Source organism: Eurytemora carolleeae, unplaced genomic scaffold (assembly GCF_000591075.1).
Source record: "Eurytemora carolleeae unplaced genomic scaffold, Eaff_2.0 scaffold267, whole genome shotgun sequence".
Classification (NCBI taxonomy): domain Eukaryota; kingdom Metazoa; phylum Arthropoda; class Copepoda; order Calanoida; family Temoridae; genus Eurytemora; species Eurytemora carolleeae.
This window is the reverse complement of record NW_019396281.1, coordinates 231,882-248,151: the sequence shown is the minus strand read 5'-3', so window position 1 is coordinate 248,151 and position 16,270 is coordinate 231,882. Positions and strand designations below refer to the sequence as shown.

The window sequence follows — 16,270 nt, the reverse complement described above, 5'->3', positions numbered from 1 at the left end:
GCTTTTAAAACTTTTTTGAGTTTAAAGCACTTAAAGTTTATTTAAGTAATTAAATGTGGTTATGTGGGAAATATTACAGGAACGTCTGCACTACAGAGAGAGCAGTGTTAAAAATATATAATTCCAGTTTAATACAATAAACATTCTTACAGACAGTCTTATATTCTGTACTCTGTACCTAATTACAGGGGTGAAGCATGTGGGCGGTGCCCCCTCGAAAAATTTGTGAACACGAAACAGGGCAAAGACAGAGTGAATATATTTTTATTTATTATTGATTTAAGATTAGAAATATGGATTTATATTTTCTAACTGTCCTAATTTAGCATATTTTGTAATTTCTTTTACCTAGCGCAACCACCCTATAGAATATTGTTTACTATACACTCTTAAATGAATCAGAAAAGAAAATGATTCCAATTTTTCGATCGTTTAAACGAGTAAAATTTTTATATAAAATGCAGTCCAACTGAAAACCTTTTCTACCAAGATTTGTTGAACAAAATCAATCCAAAATTGGCAAAATATTTAGTGCTTGGGAAAGAGAAGAGATTAAAACTTTCCGGTATAAATCTTTGTTTTAAATGTGTCCTCTATAGCCAGTTGTAGTACTGGACAAGGGACGCCCTGTAGTTTAAAATAATATAAAAAAATAGATAAAAATTATAAATTGGTACACACTACACACACATGCAGTATAAAGTATGTTCAATTTCACATAGACCCAAAATGAATGAATCTCTGCCCAAATCTCCAACAACATTGGAAGATTTCACAAAGGAACAGAAAACCATTTCAATCAGAAATAAGACAATCTTAAAACTTCAAAATTTGTTATGAGGCCGTTCCTTCCATAAACTACAGTAGTCGACTACATGACGTCTACTAAAGGGGTCGTCATGTGTACGGAGAACAAATGTTTTGTTAAAACGCATTCTTCCATGAGTTATTGGTGTCTGAGTATAGTCCGACCACAAAACAAAACACGGCAATCAATTAATGCAATGAAATAAAAAAGCTAGTTTGATTACCGCTGGCACCTTTTCTAAAAGTAAATCATGGCCACAGTACGGCTTATGTTTATTGTTCTAGATACCGTATGGCGTGAGAAACTCTGTCAGTCCGTCCCTATATTTTTGGCAAAAGTAAATATTTCCATTTACTGATAGCGCCGATTGAAGGATTCATAACACTAATTGGATAATGAGATAGATAGAAAGATAGATGTTACCACCATACTATTTCTTTTGGATCAGAATAGACAGCAAACATATGACTTAACCCTGATTGGATCAGGCACTAATGGACCCGGCATACAGGAGTGCCGTTAATAACTCACGAGAGACATCTAGCAGCGAAACAATCTCTCCCCAAAGTACGTGAACAACACAACCACTATCTTATAGAAGGAACGGTGTACTGTGGTGCTAATCTGCATTATACAGGGTTACCCGCAAATGATGAGACTATAAAGACGACCTAAAACCCTTTAAATTTGAAAATTTCCAGATCCTCTGCCTTAAAGTTAATTATTGTCCTTCTTAATAATTGGGCAAAGAAAGAAACTATAGTTTACAATTGCAGATGGAATAATAAAAATAAGGAAACAGACCGTATAAATTAAGTACAGTCGTCTCTGAAGTCTCATTCTTTGTGGGTAACCCTGTTATAATTTCTATTTAAAAAAAATAAAAGATGTGGAGATTATGAATAATTGATTAAGAGATATGACTGTATTCTATAAATTAAGTATACATGTTAAAGACTGGTTTACCAATTGATAAGTTTAGAAATGGGTTGTACGACTAAAACCATGTTCAAATTTTTTTCAATCCACGGAACTGAAATTTGAAATTATTTTGATTATATTAAAATCAATTTATAATTCAACTTACGTAAATAATGCAAAACTAGAGTAAAGTGCAGCCCAGAAAAGCTTCTAAATAAGTTCTAAATATTTTTGTTCAAAATAAAAATTCTGTTTGGTTTGGGAACTTTTTTCTTCAGAATCTTTCCTACTTTCTGTAAGGTTTCACATCGATATGTATAAGGCCAAGGATATCTACTCGATATAAAGCAATATTTATTAATACTTATTTTAACTCAAACTCTTAACTGAATGAATATAGAAAAAATATGCCGGTTTAAGAAAGTTTTAGATTGATATTTGCAATCATCCAGAACAAAAAGTTTTATCAAAAATTAAACTTTAAAAGTTTTATAGAAGTTGTTAAAAAAATGCAAAAAAAATCATTTCTGACACCCCTAGGCTTTGTACGCCAATATAATTCACCAAAACCATACTGCAGTCCTTCAATTATCATGCAGGGAAATTTTCATCTTTCTAAACATCCCAACGAAAGATTTGACAGGTTCTTTGAAATTATTTTGATTATATTGAAAATCAATTTATAATTCAACTTACGTAACCCTATCAACATTAAGGAGGTTTCTTCTGAATAACTTAAAAATGGCTTACATTAGAACGTTAAAACTTCTTTACTTTTCAGCATCATAGTTGTGAACAAAGGAATTGAGTTTTTGTCACAAACTCTGATTTTCTAATCACTATGTCTGTGGAACCAAATGTTGCAGACCTTAGATATTTCAAACTATGAATTCTGTTAGATCAAATAATCTGAGTTTGAAATATCAAAGGTTTAAAACATCGAGTTCTAAAGATATTGAGGTTTAAATATTTGATTTTGTTCCAAAGACTCAATTCCTTTTGCTAACCATTAAAGTTAGAGATCTAATATTTTTAATGAGCAGGCCTTAATGTGTTGGACTAGGGACATGTATCACTCTCCCCTATCTTCCCTCTAAGAGCAAGATCATAAAGGGTGGGAGTGAAACACCCCCCCCCCATCTATATTAGACAAAAATAGCCCAAATCGTGATAGGGTTTAAGAAATTGTCAGCCGTAATGTAAAAAAATAAAAAAGGGCTTGTTCCACTTTACATTATACATAGGATATAAAGAGCTTGTTCCACTATACATTACATAGGACATAAAGAGCTTGTTCCACTATACATTACATAGGACATAAAGAGCTTGTTCCACTATACATTACATAGGACATAAAGAGCTTGTTCCACTATACATTACATAGGACATAAAGAGCTTGTTCCACTATACATTACATAGGACATAAAGAGCTTGTTCCACTATACGTTACATAGGACATAAAGAGCTTGTTACACTATACATTACATAGGACATAAAGAGCTTGTTCTATACATATTTTCTAAATTACCAAAACTGGTTTGTGTTGAGCGAAGAAGTGGGCCCACAGTGTGCTTGAGGACTACTGGAACAAGGCTGAACTAGACTCCAACAAAGTCGAGGTCAAACACGTGACCGCTAAACTTAACGGTCTCCAGGTAAATGAAAGCAATCATAATATCCATACCGGTTTTCAAGTTTTGTTTTGCATGTTATTTTCAAGAACAATATGCGTGACGATGTAATGCATTTTCTGCATGAAGATCCACAGGAAACCAAATATTTCACTGTTCCGGGGGGGGGGGAGTGAATCCCCTAATCACCCCCCCCCCTGTATATGCCTCTTACTTTGATGGTATTATCGAGATGTAATACTACTAAACGTTTGTTGGGGGATTTAAGAGTATAATTTAAATAAGTCGATTAAGTAGATATGATATTTATAAATGTCTTTCTGTAGGGTTTACTGTCTACCACCTATATAGTAGATGTTACATACGAATATGAAGAAGAGGAAAACATAAAAAGTATTTTTGTCAAGATTCCGCTTCGTGAAGATGGACTCAATACATACCACGAGGTAAGCTAGGTTAAGTATCCCGAAAGACCGATATTATCTCGTTGTTAATTTATAATTTTTTCTATCCACTGAGCGCTCTTTTTTCCAACAGCGCGTGATACAGAATGACAATCTTAATCTCACTTTTGAAAACTAACCTACATAAAACTATTTTAATATTTGATGAAGAAAAGTTAAAATTATGTTAACTGTTGTTAATAAAATGGTTACACATAAATCTAGACTGCTATGAGAAGTTACATACATTTTTTAACCTGGGTCGGTTTTAAAGTGAACTTAATAAACTTGCCTGAACGTGTGGGAAGTCTCACAATAAAATTGTAGATATTTAGAATATATGGATTTCAGGCCAACCTAAGAGAACTGAATATGTTCACTGAGATTCTACCCAAACTTCAGGAGTACCTAGTGGATAAATGTACAGGTATATAGGAGTACCTAGTGGATACAGGTATACAGGAGTAACTAGTGGATACAGGTATACAGGAGTACCTAGTGGGTACATGTATACAGGAGTATCTAGCGGATACAGGTAAAGAGGAGTACCTAGTGGATACATGTTTAGGAGTACTTAGTGGATACATTTACTTATTTCACTTTCGAAGAATTATTGAATATTTATATAATCAATAAACTTTCATATGCTTCTTAATGCTTTAAAACACCATCTTTTATATGGTATTAATAACTCAGTAATTACCCAATAATCACCCAATAATTATAAACTAATTAATGAAGAATATGGTCTAGATTATTCATGAAAGGTTTGACACCTAATTACTTGTCTAATTTACATAATTTATTCTATTTTTCATTTTGAAAAGATTATTTAAGTTCTATGAGTATATTAAAAAATAAATTACTTTTATAATTTATAAAATCAATATTTTATAAATGTGTTGAGTGACTGCACTTGTCAACCTTTATAAATCAAAAAAGTGCGTTCAGTATTTTAAGGAAGTGAGCTTTTGCCACAAACTCTATTTTTTAATCCCAATATCTTTGCAACTGAATGCCGTAATTCTCTTATATTTTAACCTTGAAATTTGCTAGATGAAATAATCTAAGTTTAAAATTTTAAAGATTTTCACCATCAGGTTGCCTTGATATAGTGATTAGAAAATTTGAGTTTGTGGCAAAAACTCAATTACTATTACTAATTATAAGAAATGACGAGACATGATTTAAGGAACTTTAAGATTTAAGGTAAATCGAATGCTCCCCCTTGGATGGCTTGTGAAATCCCAAAAATATCTAAGAAAATGAGTTTTTATCACAGGAGACTGAACTTTTCTAATCCCTTTATATTTGGAACCTGGCGCGACGGTGTTCACCTTTGATAATTAAAACTGTTATTACTTGATCAGGATTCATAGTAGAAATATATACCGTCAATCTTATTTTTTGCAAAGATATAGGGATTGATTGCCAATCAGAGTTTGTGGAAAACTCAATTATCGATCCGCGCACATTTTACATAAAAAGACAGAAAGCCAAAAATGCTTTTACAGTAACAAAGCACAAAATTTTTTTGTGACGCACTAAAAATTTTAAGAAAAGTACTGGGAAATAACTTTTGATTCAGAAATAACAAACATATTCGCATAAATTGAACCTCTACCCTATATATGTCTATGGAAATGTTGCTAAGAAATATTTCGATAATAGGCGATATTTCTAAATAACAAGGACGTTAATTACCCATGTATATTTCTAGATATTCTACAGCTTCCTATCCCTGAGCTGATATACTGTAATTATACTGGAGATGGTATTAGGGATATGTTTATTCTTGAGAACCTACTTAAAGCAGGTCAGTGTTTTGATTGTTTTTTAAAACTTTTAATAAAACTTTCAATATTTTAAATCACCATGTTAAGGTTAGCTTTTTCAAAGCTTTGATATCTGTGTATCCCCCTCCTTTACCCCCCCTTCCCCACCGCCAAAAACAAAACAAAAACGGGGTAAAGAAAACTGGAAGTAGAGAACACAGGACACAGCGAGTAAAATTACGGTGATGTAGAAAACACAGGGAGTAGAGAACATATGGATTAGAGAAAACATGGAGAAGAAGTGAACAAAGTGAGTAAAGAACACAGGGAAAAGTGAACAAAGTGAGTAGAGAACACAGGGAAAAGAGAACACAGGAAAAAGTGAACAAAGTGAGTAGAGAACACAGGGAAAAGTGAACAAAGTATGTAGAGAACACAGGGAAAAGAGAACACAGGAAAAAGTGAACAAAGTGAGTAGAGAACACAGGGTAAAGAGAACACAGCGAATATAGCTAGAACACGGTGGTTAAAAAATATGTTGGAGAAAGAAACACCCTACGACCCTATGCCCCCTCTTTTACTCGATGTGAAAACACTTTATTCTAAAATCGTTTTCTTGTTTTCAGATTTTCAACCTTTCACTGATTCCTTGCGTACAAAAGAATACCTGCAGTCGTGTTTAGGTGAACATCAAGAAAATTGCAAATTTTTAAAATTTTAAAATTCATGTTTTTTTCTTCAGAATGTATAGCTCAGCTGCATGGAACTGGATTAGCTTATATGTTTAGTAGGCAAGACAAGGAAAAGGGAGAAAAAGAATCAGAAAAACCAGGTTAATCAATCACTTAATCAATCAATTAATTAATCGATTAATCAATAAATTAATCAATCAATTAATCAATCAATTAATCAATTAATCAATCAATTAATCAATCAATTATGTAATCGATTAATCAATCAATTAATCAACCAATTAATCAATCAATTAATCAATCAATCAATTAATCAATTAATCAATTAATCAATCAATCAATCAATTAATCAATTAATCAATTAATTAATCAATCAATTAATTAATCGATTAATCAATCAATTAATCAATCAATTAATCTATCAATTAATCAAACAATTAATCAATCAATTAATCAATTAATCAAACAATTAATCAATTAATCAATCAATTAATCAATCAATTAATCAATCGATTAATTAATCGATTTAACTATTTCCTTTTTCTCAAGCACTGCACTGCGTATTTAGATTTCGCCTTTGCTTATTTACATACGATATTCAGTCTTTTTTCATCTACGGTTTCTTTCATTTTTCTCCATCTTTCGATTTGCTTATTTACTTATGAAAGGAATTGAGTTTTTGTCACAAACTCTGATGTTATAATCTCTATATCTGTACAACCAAATCTCCTAGACTTTAGATATTTCATTCAAACTGTGAATTCTGATGGATAAAATAATTGAAGTTTGAAACATCAAAGGTTTACATCATCTGGTTGTAGAGATATAGGTATTAGAAAATCGGGATTTTTGGCGAAGACTCAATTCCTTTATTGAACGATAATGTCGCAGATAAACTATGTTACAGTTTTCATTTTTCAGGAATCCCGGATGCTAAATCAACTTTTCCGGCGCTTAATGAGCAGTCCCAGATACAGGTTTGTTCAAATCAAAACTAGTTAACTTTTATTTTTGTTGTTTTTGATATTCGTGTGTTCCAGGATATTCTGCAGGATAAAGAGAACAAAAAAAGCATCCGACGAAACTATCTTCCATTTCTGAAATTCTTGGAGACAAAGGAATATTTCTATTGGTAAAACTTATGATGTTTATGTGCATGGAAACAATTCTTTAATGCCGTAATTTAGAAAAATCAATATTTCAGATACCAAAAAAGTTTCAGAAAATTTTAAATCTAGTTAAGACTGCTTTGAACTTTGGGATATTCTAAATTGTCCAAAAAAATTAATTTGCTCAACTCCGTTTTAAATCTGCAATAATCTATCCTGTACATTTTTTAATGATTAAAAAGAAAAAAATGAAATATGCAGGATCCTAATCTATCAAATTTCACAACTTATCTGGCAAAAATAGATAAAAATCTTATCAAAATACTTCAGGTACAGATTTATGAATAGTAATTACACAGCGCAAAAACATTTAATTATGAATTAAGATAAAGCTTTTTTTATAAAACTGGAACCATCGCGCCAATTTTTCTATTAAATTATCAATTTTCTATTACTTTCAAAAAAGACGAATGGAAAATACAAAGACAATTTTTTTAGACCAAATCTTTTTCAGAGAGCTGGAAAATGCGGAACGGAAAATCTAGGGAAGCTTTAAAATTACTTTGAAAACTGGAATTCAAATGAATACTTTTTTTCAGAACAGGCAAACTTTGCAAAATTTATTTTATTTTTAAACCTTTCGCTCCAAGTGAGAAATGCATTGTGGTGTTTAGAAATGAGGAAAATCAGTTTTTGGCTCTGGATTCTTTTTGTGCTTGGAACGCCACTATTGGAAATTTTTAACAACCTTCTCTAGGCAAAAATGATAATATTTGTTTTCATGTTTTTACATAACGCAAGTAGAGAACAAATGTATCATTTACTCTCATATGCGCCCTCGGGTTTATCATTGAATCCCTTGGGGGTTTAATTTTCCATTGATTCTAACTTGTCTGAGAGTAAATGACATTCCTTCGTAAAATTAAATAAATTAAAATTAAATTATTAAATCGATTAAAAGGGGCGGGATTAAATAAAAATTGTTGCATACCAAAAACCCAGCTTTTTATCTAGGAATGAAAAATTTTGAATCTTTGGTTGTTGCCATAGAGAATAGAATATATAGAGAGGAATTTACTAGAAAAAAGTGTAAAACGGCCATTTTGTTTTACTGTTTCCATACTGCAGGTGTACTTCACATATTTATGCTTTATAACCTGTTGTGCCCTGGAATATAATTTTATAGAAAATCTAAAATTATTGTTAAAAGAAAACCAAATTATGAAATAGGCTGGTTTCATAATTGACCAATGATCATTTCACATAGACTCTATGCCTTCCACTTTGCGAACGATTATTTTCCGTTATAACTATAAATCAAATGATGTTTTTATTCACCTTATTCATTATAAAGTTTATTTAACAGTTTAAAATTCGAAATCGAAATGGATAGTCTAGGGAACATATTGTAATAATGTACTCTACTGCATATAATTTGTGAACATTTACATGATTTGTACACTTTGAACTTCCTTTCAGACAGAAAGGGACTGAAAAAATTCATACCGAGAGATTCTTTTTATTCCTCTCTATATATTCTATTCTTGTTGCTCTCTGTTTTCTATCAAGCATATCTTAAATAGTCCTGTACAGTTTACAGTATACATTAACCTAGGACATTAACCGTTTAACACTTCTGTTTACAGTATACATTAACCTAGGACATTAACCGTTTAACACTTCTGTTTACAGTAACCCTTTGCCATGGAGATGCTAAGCCGGATAACTTCCTTTTTAGAAGAATTGAGATAGAACTAGGTGATACAGCCAACATCTTACTTTTTAAATTCTTATTTTTTTTATCAAAATCAATCACGTTTAATGCTATATTGTTTTCTCTTTATTATTTTTGTTTTGTTTTTAGACGACTTGAGGCACACTGTTAAAGCAATTTAATCCATGAAAAAGTGGATACTAATCATATTTTTAAAAAGGGGAACACATTTTAAACACATTTTTGGATGAAAAAAAATTTAAACAGTGTTTACACAGCTGTGAAGGATTGGAAGCTATTCTAATTGACTGGCAGCAAACCTTTCTAGGTACATGGTTATTTAAACTGTGAAAGATTTATTTACTCTTAAAAGGCTCCAAAAATGCCAGATTGATAAATTACATGGTTTAATTGAATGGTTTAATATTTTGAATGGTTAAATGTTTTGAATGATTTAATGTTTTGAATGGTGTAATGTTGTAAATGTTTTAATGTTTTGAATGGTTTAATGTTTTGAATGGTTTAAAATTTTGAATGGTTTAATGTTTTGAATGTTTTAATGTTTTGAATGGTTCAAAGTTTTGAATGTTTTAATGTTTTGAATGGTTTAATGTTTTGAATGGTTTAACATTTTGAATGGTTTAATGTTTTGAATGTTTTAATGTTTTGAATGGTTTAATGTTTTGAATGGTTTAATGTTTTGAATGGTTTAATGTTTTGAATGGTTTAATGTTTGAATTGTTCAAAGTTTTGAATGTTTTAATGTTTTGAATGGTTTAATATTTTGAATGTTTTAATACTTTGAATGTTTTAATACTTTGAATGGTTTAATATTTTGAATGGTTTAACATTTTGAATGTTTTAATGTTTTGAATGGTTTGATATTTTGAATGATTTAATATTTTGAATGGTTTAATATTTTGAATAGTTTAATAATTTGAATGGTTTTATATTTTGAATGGTTTAATATTTTGAATGGTTTAATATTTTGAATGGTTTAATGTTTTGAATGGTTTAATATTTTGAATGGTTTAATATTTTGAATGGTTTAATATTTTGAATGGTTTAATATTTTGAATGTTTTAATATTTTGAATGGTTTAATGTTTAGGGAATGTTACAAATGATCTGATGTGGCTTCTTCCAACCTTTCTTGAACAAGCAGACTCTTCCCTAGAGTTTGCTCTAGATTATTACTTCATACAGGTATATGGGAGTACAGAGAGTACAGTGGGTACAGGGAGTATAAGGAGTACATGGAGTATAAGAAGTACAAGGAGTACGGGGAGTACAGGGAGTACAGGGAGTATAGGGAGTACAGGGAGTACAGGGAGTACAGGGAGTACAGGGAGAACAGGTAGCACAGGGAGTACAGGGAGTACGGGGAGTACAGAAAGTACAGGGAGTACAAAAGGTATAGGAAGTACAGGGAGTACATGGAATACATGGAATACAGGGAGTACAGGGAGCACAGGGAATACAGGGAGTATAGGGAGTACAGGGGGTACTGGGAGTACAGGGAGTATAGTTAGTACAGGGAGTACGGGGAGTTCAAGTTGTACAGGGAGTATAGCCTTATAGGTTGTATAGTGAATACAGGGAGTACAGGGAGTACAGGAAGTACAGGGAGTACAGGAGGTACAGGGAATACAGGGAGTACATGGAGTGTTAATTGCATAGGGAGTATAGGTAGTATAGGAAATAAGCGAATATAGGGAGTACAGGCCACAAGGGGTACAGGAAATTCTTTTAGGAGTACAGAGTACAGGGAGTACAGGGAGTAAAGGGAGTACAGGGAGTACTGAGAGTACAGGGATTACAGAAAGTACAGGGAGTACAGGGAGTACAGGAGGTACAGGAGTACAATGAGATCACGAAGTAGCAGTATCACAGGGAGTGCAGGGAGTTCAAGTAAAACAGGGAGTATAGGTAGTACTGGGAGCACAGGGAGCACAGGGAGTACAGGGAGTACAGAGAGTACAGAGTGTACATGGAGTAAAGGGAGTACAGGGAGTACAGATAGTACATGGAGTACAGGAGGTACAGGGTGTACAATGAGATCAGGAAGTAGCAGGATCACAGGGAGTACAGGGAGTACAGGGAGTTCAAGTAGAACAGGGAGTATAGTTAGTATAGGGAGTACGGGTAGTTCAAGTTGTACTGGGAGTATAGCCTTATAGGTTCTATAGTGAATACAGGGAGCACATGAAGTACAGGGAGTACAGGAGGTACAGGGAATACAGGGAGTACAGGGAGTACATGGAGTGCTAATTGCACAGGGAGTATAGGTAGTATAGGGAATAAGCGAATATAGGGAGTACAGGCCACAAGGGGTACAGGAAATTCTTTAAACTTCAAATTACTTTTTAATCTTTATTATTGTTCGAATTTGCTGTTTTACAAATAAAGTATCATTTTTTATTAGTTAAAAAATGTTCTTGCTTCATTTGAGAGAACTCTTGAGGATTTTAATCTCCCAGATAACTCACAAGGTAAATAGTTAAAATCTGCGGTTTCGTTTTTAAAAAAAATACATTTGTCATTTAATTTCATTTTAGAGTTTCAGAAAATTTTAAGATCAGGGTTTACGTTGGAGTTCTTCTCCTCTATTATAATCAAGTAAGAAGACGATTAAACCTATTCACCAGAAGTCAGAAATTTTGTATATTCAATCCCTTATTGAAGTCTTAAATTGAAGTCACATTTTTTATTAAGAATCCTGAATTTTTTACCATGACATCAGTTAAAGAAAACTAAAGAAAACAGAGCTGGGAACTTTAGAATGGTGGATATTGAGATTAGTGCTTGATCCTCTATTTTTCTTAATATCAAGACTAACCTAATCTTGTACTTGTATCCTGAAAAGTGTATAAAATTCAACCAATCAGACTCGCGTATGAAGCCGATAATTTTAAAATTTTGCGCGCCATTTAAGATTAATATACAGAAACGGAAGGGACTCTCTTATTTTAAAAACCGGTTTTTGATTTTTCTCAACTATATCCAAGAAAGAACGGTTTAAGAAGAAAATCAAAAGTGTATCCATTGGATACTCAGATTAAGTAATTGTGATTAAGGATATCTCATTCTAAAGTTTTCAGCTCAGATCCCTCCCAGTCCCATCTAAGGAAGTCAGGGATAATTAGATACAGTACAGACATGTTTTTCATAAATAAAAGCCATTCTAATGTAAAACCATATTTTTTTTGGTTTAAATTTAATCTTTGAAAGCAACAGCAACAAGATGAGCTAAAAATTTTAATATAAACAGTGGTTGGCGATTATATAAATACAATGAAGACGAACCTTTATTAACAATATTTGATCCCTAACAAGCATTTTCAAATTATAATTTTACAAGTAAACAAAGAGAAGCTATTAATTAACAACTTCTCCATGTTTCCATATGTTTATGTACCTCGTCTGATAGAATAATTGGTAGAAATTAAAATTGAAATAGAAGGTCGTTTTCACTGTATTGATATAAACGATGACGACTTAACCTAATTTTCAAATGAGGTAATGACACATTAATGAAAAAATTTTGCAGCCCCATCTTGAAAATGGCGGACCCAGCTGGACTCAGACGCTGGCATCGGAAAGTATTGCGACACGAGGATCGTTTTAAAAATGGCGCTAAAACACGGGCTCCAGCTGATCCAGACACGGACAATATTCTACACAGTCCACAGTTTGGGAAGTTTGCTAATCTTTATTGCAAGGTATTTATTAATAAACTCGAATACAACAGAATGTTTGGCTAACTGTAAGGAAGTGACAAACCTTTCTATATATATACTTTGCTTGTCTGTTTGTGTCCAATAAACGTCAAAACGGCTGAACCGATCGGGTCCTAATTTGTCTTGGGGTCTCACGTAACCCCAGGGCCCAGGAAAGATTTAAAGATGATCGAACGAATTTTAAAAATTTGCCTCTAACAAAATTCGTTTTTTAAAAAAAGATACGTCCAGAAATGTCTTAGTTTAAAACTCTACCTTGTTGTAACTTGTAAAACAAATACAGATCATATTTTTGTCTAATCTTTCGGCACTTTCGTTTTGTAATTTGAATAAAAACTTTGCTAAAAAATATCAATAATAATTGAATACGTTTAAATATTCTGAGATACTATTCTTATTTCCAATTCCGAAGCATTAAATGTCATTTTTCTAAATTATCATATTTACTACCATCAATACAATGAAGACGACTTTCTTCTTCAATTTTGATTTCTATACCATCAATTTCAAACAGCAGAGACACATATCTGTATTCACATAACAACAATGTAAACAAAGAGAAGTTGAGAATTCTGAGAAATATGAAGACATTTTATTTAAGTTTTTTTTTTATATTCCAATGAACAGCTAAAATAACAATTGTTCACATAACATATTGCTTTATATATTCCAGTATTTTGGGTCTCATACTGACACTGTATAATTTATATTCAGGTGGCGCATATTCTCGGTGTATTATACTGTATAGTTTATATTCAGGTGGCGCATATTCTCAGTGTATTATACTGTATAGTTTTGTTCAGGTGGCGCATATTCTCGGTGTATTATACTGTATAGTTTATATTCAGGTGGCGCATATTCTCGGTGTATTATACTGTATAGTTTATATTCAGGTGGCGCATATTCTCGGTGTATTATACTGTATAGTTTATATTCAGGTGGCGCATATTCTCGGTGTATTATACTGTATAGTTTATATTCAGGTGGCGCATATTCTCGGTGTATTATACTGTATAGTTTATATTTATGTGGCGCATATTCTCGGTGTATTATAATGTATAGTTTATATTTAGGTGGCGCATATTCTCGGTGTATTTCCACAAATTGGAATCATAAATGTTGAAATTGTCAAGGAAAACATGTTCAGGTAAAGGATATTTTACAATTTAGAGAACAGAATTTGAAAAAAGAGGATCAATAATATAAAAGGCAAGGGCGTATTAAGGGGGGGGGCATGGGGGGCAGTGCCCCCCCCTAGACTTGTAAAGGGGGGGGCGTAGCCCCCCCCTAGAATTCTGCAAGCCTTTCACACTTTTCAAATCTTAACTGAAGAGTGAAGAACACAAAAAAAATAAGTTTGCTTTTCATGATTATTATAAAAAATCAAAATTTTAAAATATATATAATTACAGTGCAGTGCTCATGCTGTAACCAAGTTAACCTAACCAACCTAACCTAATTTTAACTTTTAAGTTCACAGAGTACACAGAGTTTAGTTGGGTTCAGAGAACACACAGTCTGCATACATTTGTACAGCTCACACACTTTACATTATATGCTAGTCTTGTTTAGTAGTGATGTGAGTCTGTTAAAAGTTGCCGTTGTGACTGGTATCTGTGAATTGCTGATTAATAATTATCATGAATCAAATACTGTTATTTATAAGCCTTGAGTTATCATTCATTCTTAGATTGCAGCAATTGTACTCCTACTTTTTTTCACAACAGAAACTTTTACAAGTCATAATTATTTTCTGGACCTTTGTACTTCTTTTCATCTCATAGAATTTAAGTTTAAGTTAAGTTTTTATTTTCAAAAATGTCTTTTACTATCTCTAGTTTAAATACTAAATATACCTATAAAAGTATAATAAAATGTCGATTTTTTAGAAATAATGCTTAGAAGGTAATTATTTGGACTGTATGTGTGCCTTTTAAGTATCTTATACTTATGCCTGATATCCAAGAAGCCAAGTGTTATGAATTTACAGTTCGAATTTTGCCCCCCCCTAGGAGCTCCTAGGGGGGGGCAAAAATATTTTTTGCGCTTCGCGCAAATCTTGCCCCCCCTACATTTATTTCTGTATACGCCCTTGATAAAAGGTTATTATTGTGATACAAATCTATAACATTTGGTACGTTTTTGGAAAGCCTTTGGACTCTACTTTAATAATCTGCAAAAAAAATGGCAAATTTGCAAAAATCCAAATATTTATTGCAAAATCTAGTTACTTAGCAAAAGATGTGCAAACAAATTGCGCAAATTGCAACCAATTATACATTTTTGAAAATGTGCAGCAAAATTAGCAAAAATTTTAAAACCCAATTGTGTATTCAAGAAAAACTGAAAATGTGCAAATTCCATTTAAAGGCGTCTGTGCAAAAATATGTGTAAAATTTCTTTGCAAAATTTGTGCAATCTGGTTGCTTTTGTTAAAGGCTTTCCAAAAAGCTATAAAATGTTGAAATCCAATGACTGAAAGAGGGTTAAAAAATAAATTTAGTCTGGTATAGGTAAAATAAGGCATTAAGGCAGTATGCCTGAGAACTCAGGCAGGAGGTATAAAAGCCCAGATTTTAGTCTTAAGTGATAGGCATGCGTTTGTTAGAAAAGTGAGAAAATTTGAGCTTCCTAGCTCAAATACTTCCGAGTTATCGCGAAAAAATCGATAGGGGGGGGGGTCAAATTGACGCCCCCCCCATGGTATATTGGGACTTATTAAAACCCGATTGTATTCAGCAGCAAATTTCAGTTGGCGCTAAAAACAGTCTGAACTCAACATTGCGCACATCAGAATTTACAGCTGAATAGGAGCGGGTTTCAATACGTTTACGCACACCACATATAGGGTTGCACACAAAGGATGAGAATGTAAAAACGATCGAAATTCCATGGTTGAATTAGAGTTTCTGTTTAGAAGATTTTAATGACTTTTTACGTGATTTGAAAAAAAGAAAGAAGTTTCCATCTGCACTCTGCAGGGAACCATGAACAGATAGTATAAAATCCGTAGAGTCATCTCTGAAGTCTCATTCTTTGCGGGTAACCCTGTATCTCTTTACTCGATGAACACTAAGGTTTTCAGGTTCATTGTAAATAGGGCGTTGTCCTCTTTACATGGAGGGTCACTTGAATTTACAATAACAGTCCCTTTAATGTATTTAGAGATGAAGGAGAGAAGGATGAAGAGGAAGATAATGAAGATGTTTATGATGATGAGGAAGCTGAATTATCTGAAGAAGAGGAAGAAAAAGAAAAACAAGTTGAAAACACTTCAGTATTTTCTAGATTATACTCCTGGGTCATTGGATTACTGGGCCTTTGTAATAAAAAGAATTAATAAAATGTTAAAATACTCTCAGGTTTGGTTTACTTTTAGTCATTACCATCTTTTAATAAAAAAGAACACGACAGTAGCAAGAATACTTGAAAGTCGTT

The 16,270-nt window shown here is 32.5% G+C and overlaps 1 protein-coding gene across 1 annotated transcript; it reads left to right on the top strand.

Annotated features, from left to right (window-relative positions):
* Nucleotides 1-682: 682 nt before the first annotated feature.
* LOC111700087 (uncharacterized) lies at nucleotides 683-16,189 on the top strand. The gene is made up of 20 exons (XM_023470901.1): nucleotides 683-780; nucleotides 3,283-3,384; nucleotides 3,687-3,806; nucleotides 4,155-4,230; nucleotides 5,524-5,619; nucleotides 6,205-6,261; nucleotides 6,321-6,410; nucleotides 7,192-7,247; nucleotides 7,311-7,388; nucleotides 7,641-7,709; nucleotides 7,894-7,924; nucleotides 9,072-9,137; nucleotides 9,244-9,253; nucleotides 9,372-9,421; nucleotides 10,204-10,298; nucleotides 11,518-11,584; nucleotides 11,651-11,711; nucleotides 12,643-12,814; nucleotides 13,906-13,979; nucleotides 15,998-16,189. The coding sequence occupies exons 1-20, from the start codon at nucleotides 691-693 to the stop codon at nucleotides 16,170-16,172; spliced, it is 1,635 nt and encodes a 544-aa protein (XP_023326669.1). The 5' UTR covers nucleotides 683-690; the 3' UTR covers nucleotides 16,173-16,189.
* The last annotated feature ends 81 nt before the right edge of the window (nucleotides 16,190-16,270 follow it).

Coding starts and splice junctions, on each gene's coding strand:
- LOC111700087 (XM_023470901.1), top strand. CDS start 691: ATGCAGTATAAAGTATGTTCAATTTCACATAGACCCAAAATGAATGAA. Junction 7,389..7,640: donor TGAAATTCTTGGAGACAAAG/GAATATTTCTAT, acceptor TGAAATATGCAG/GATCCTAATCTATCAAATTT. Junction 12,815..13,905: donor TTGCTAATCTTTATTGCAAG/GTATTTATTAAT, acceptor GTTTATATTTAG/GTGGCGCATATTCTCGGTGT.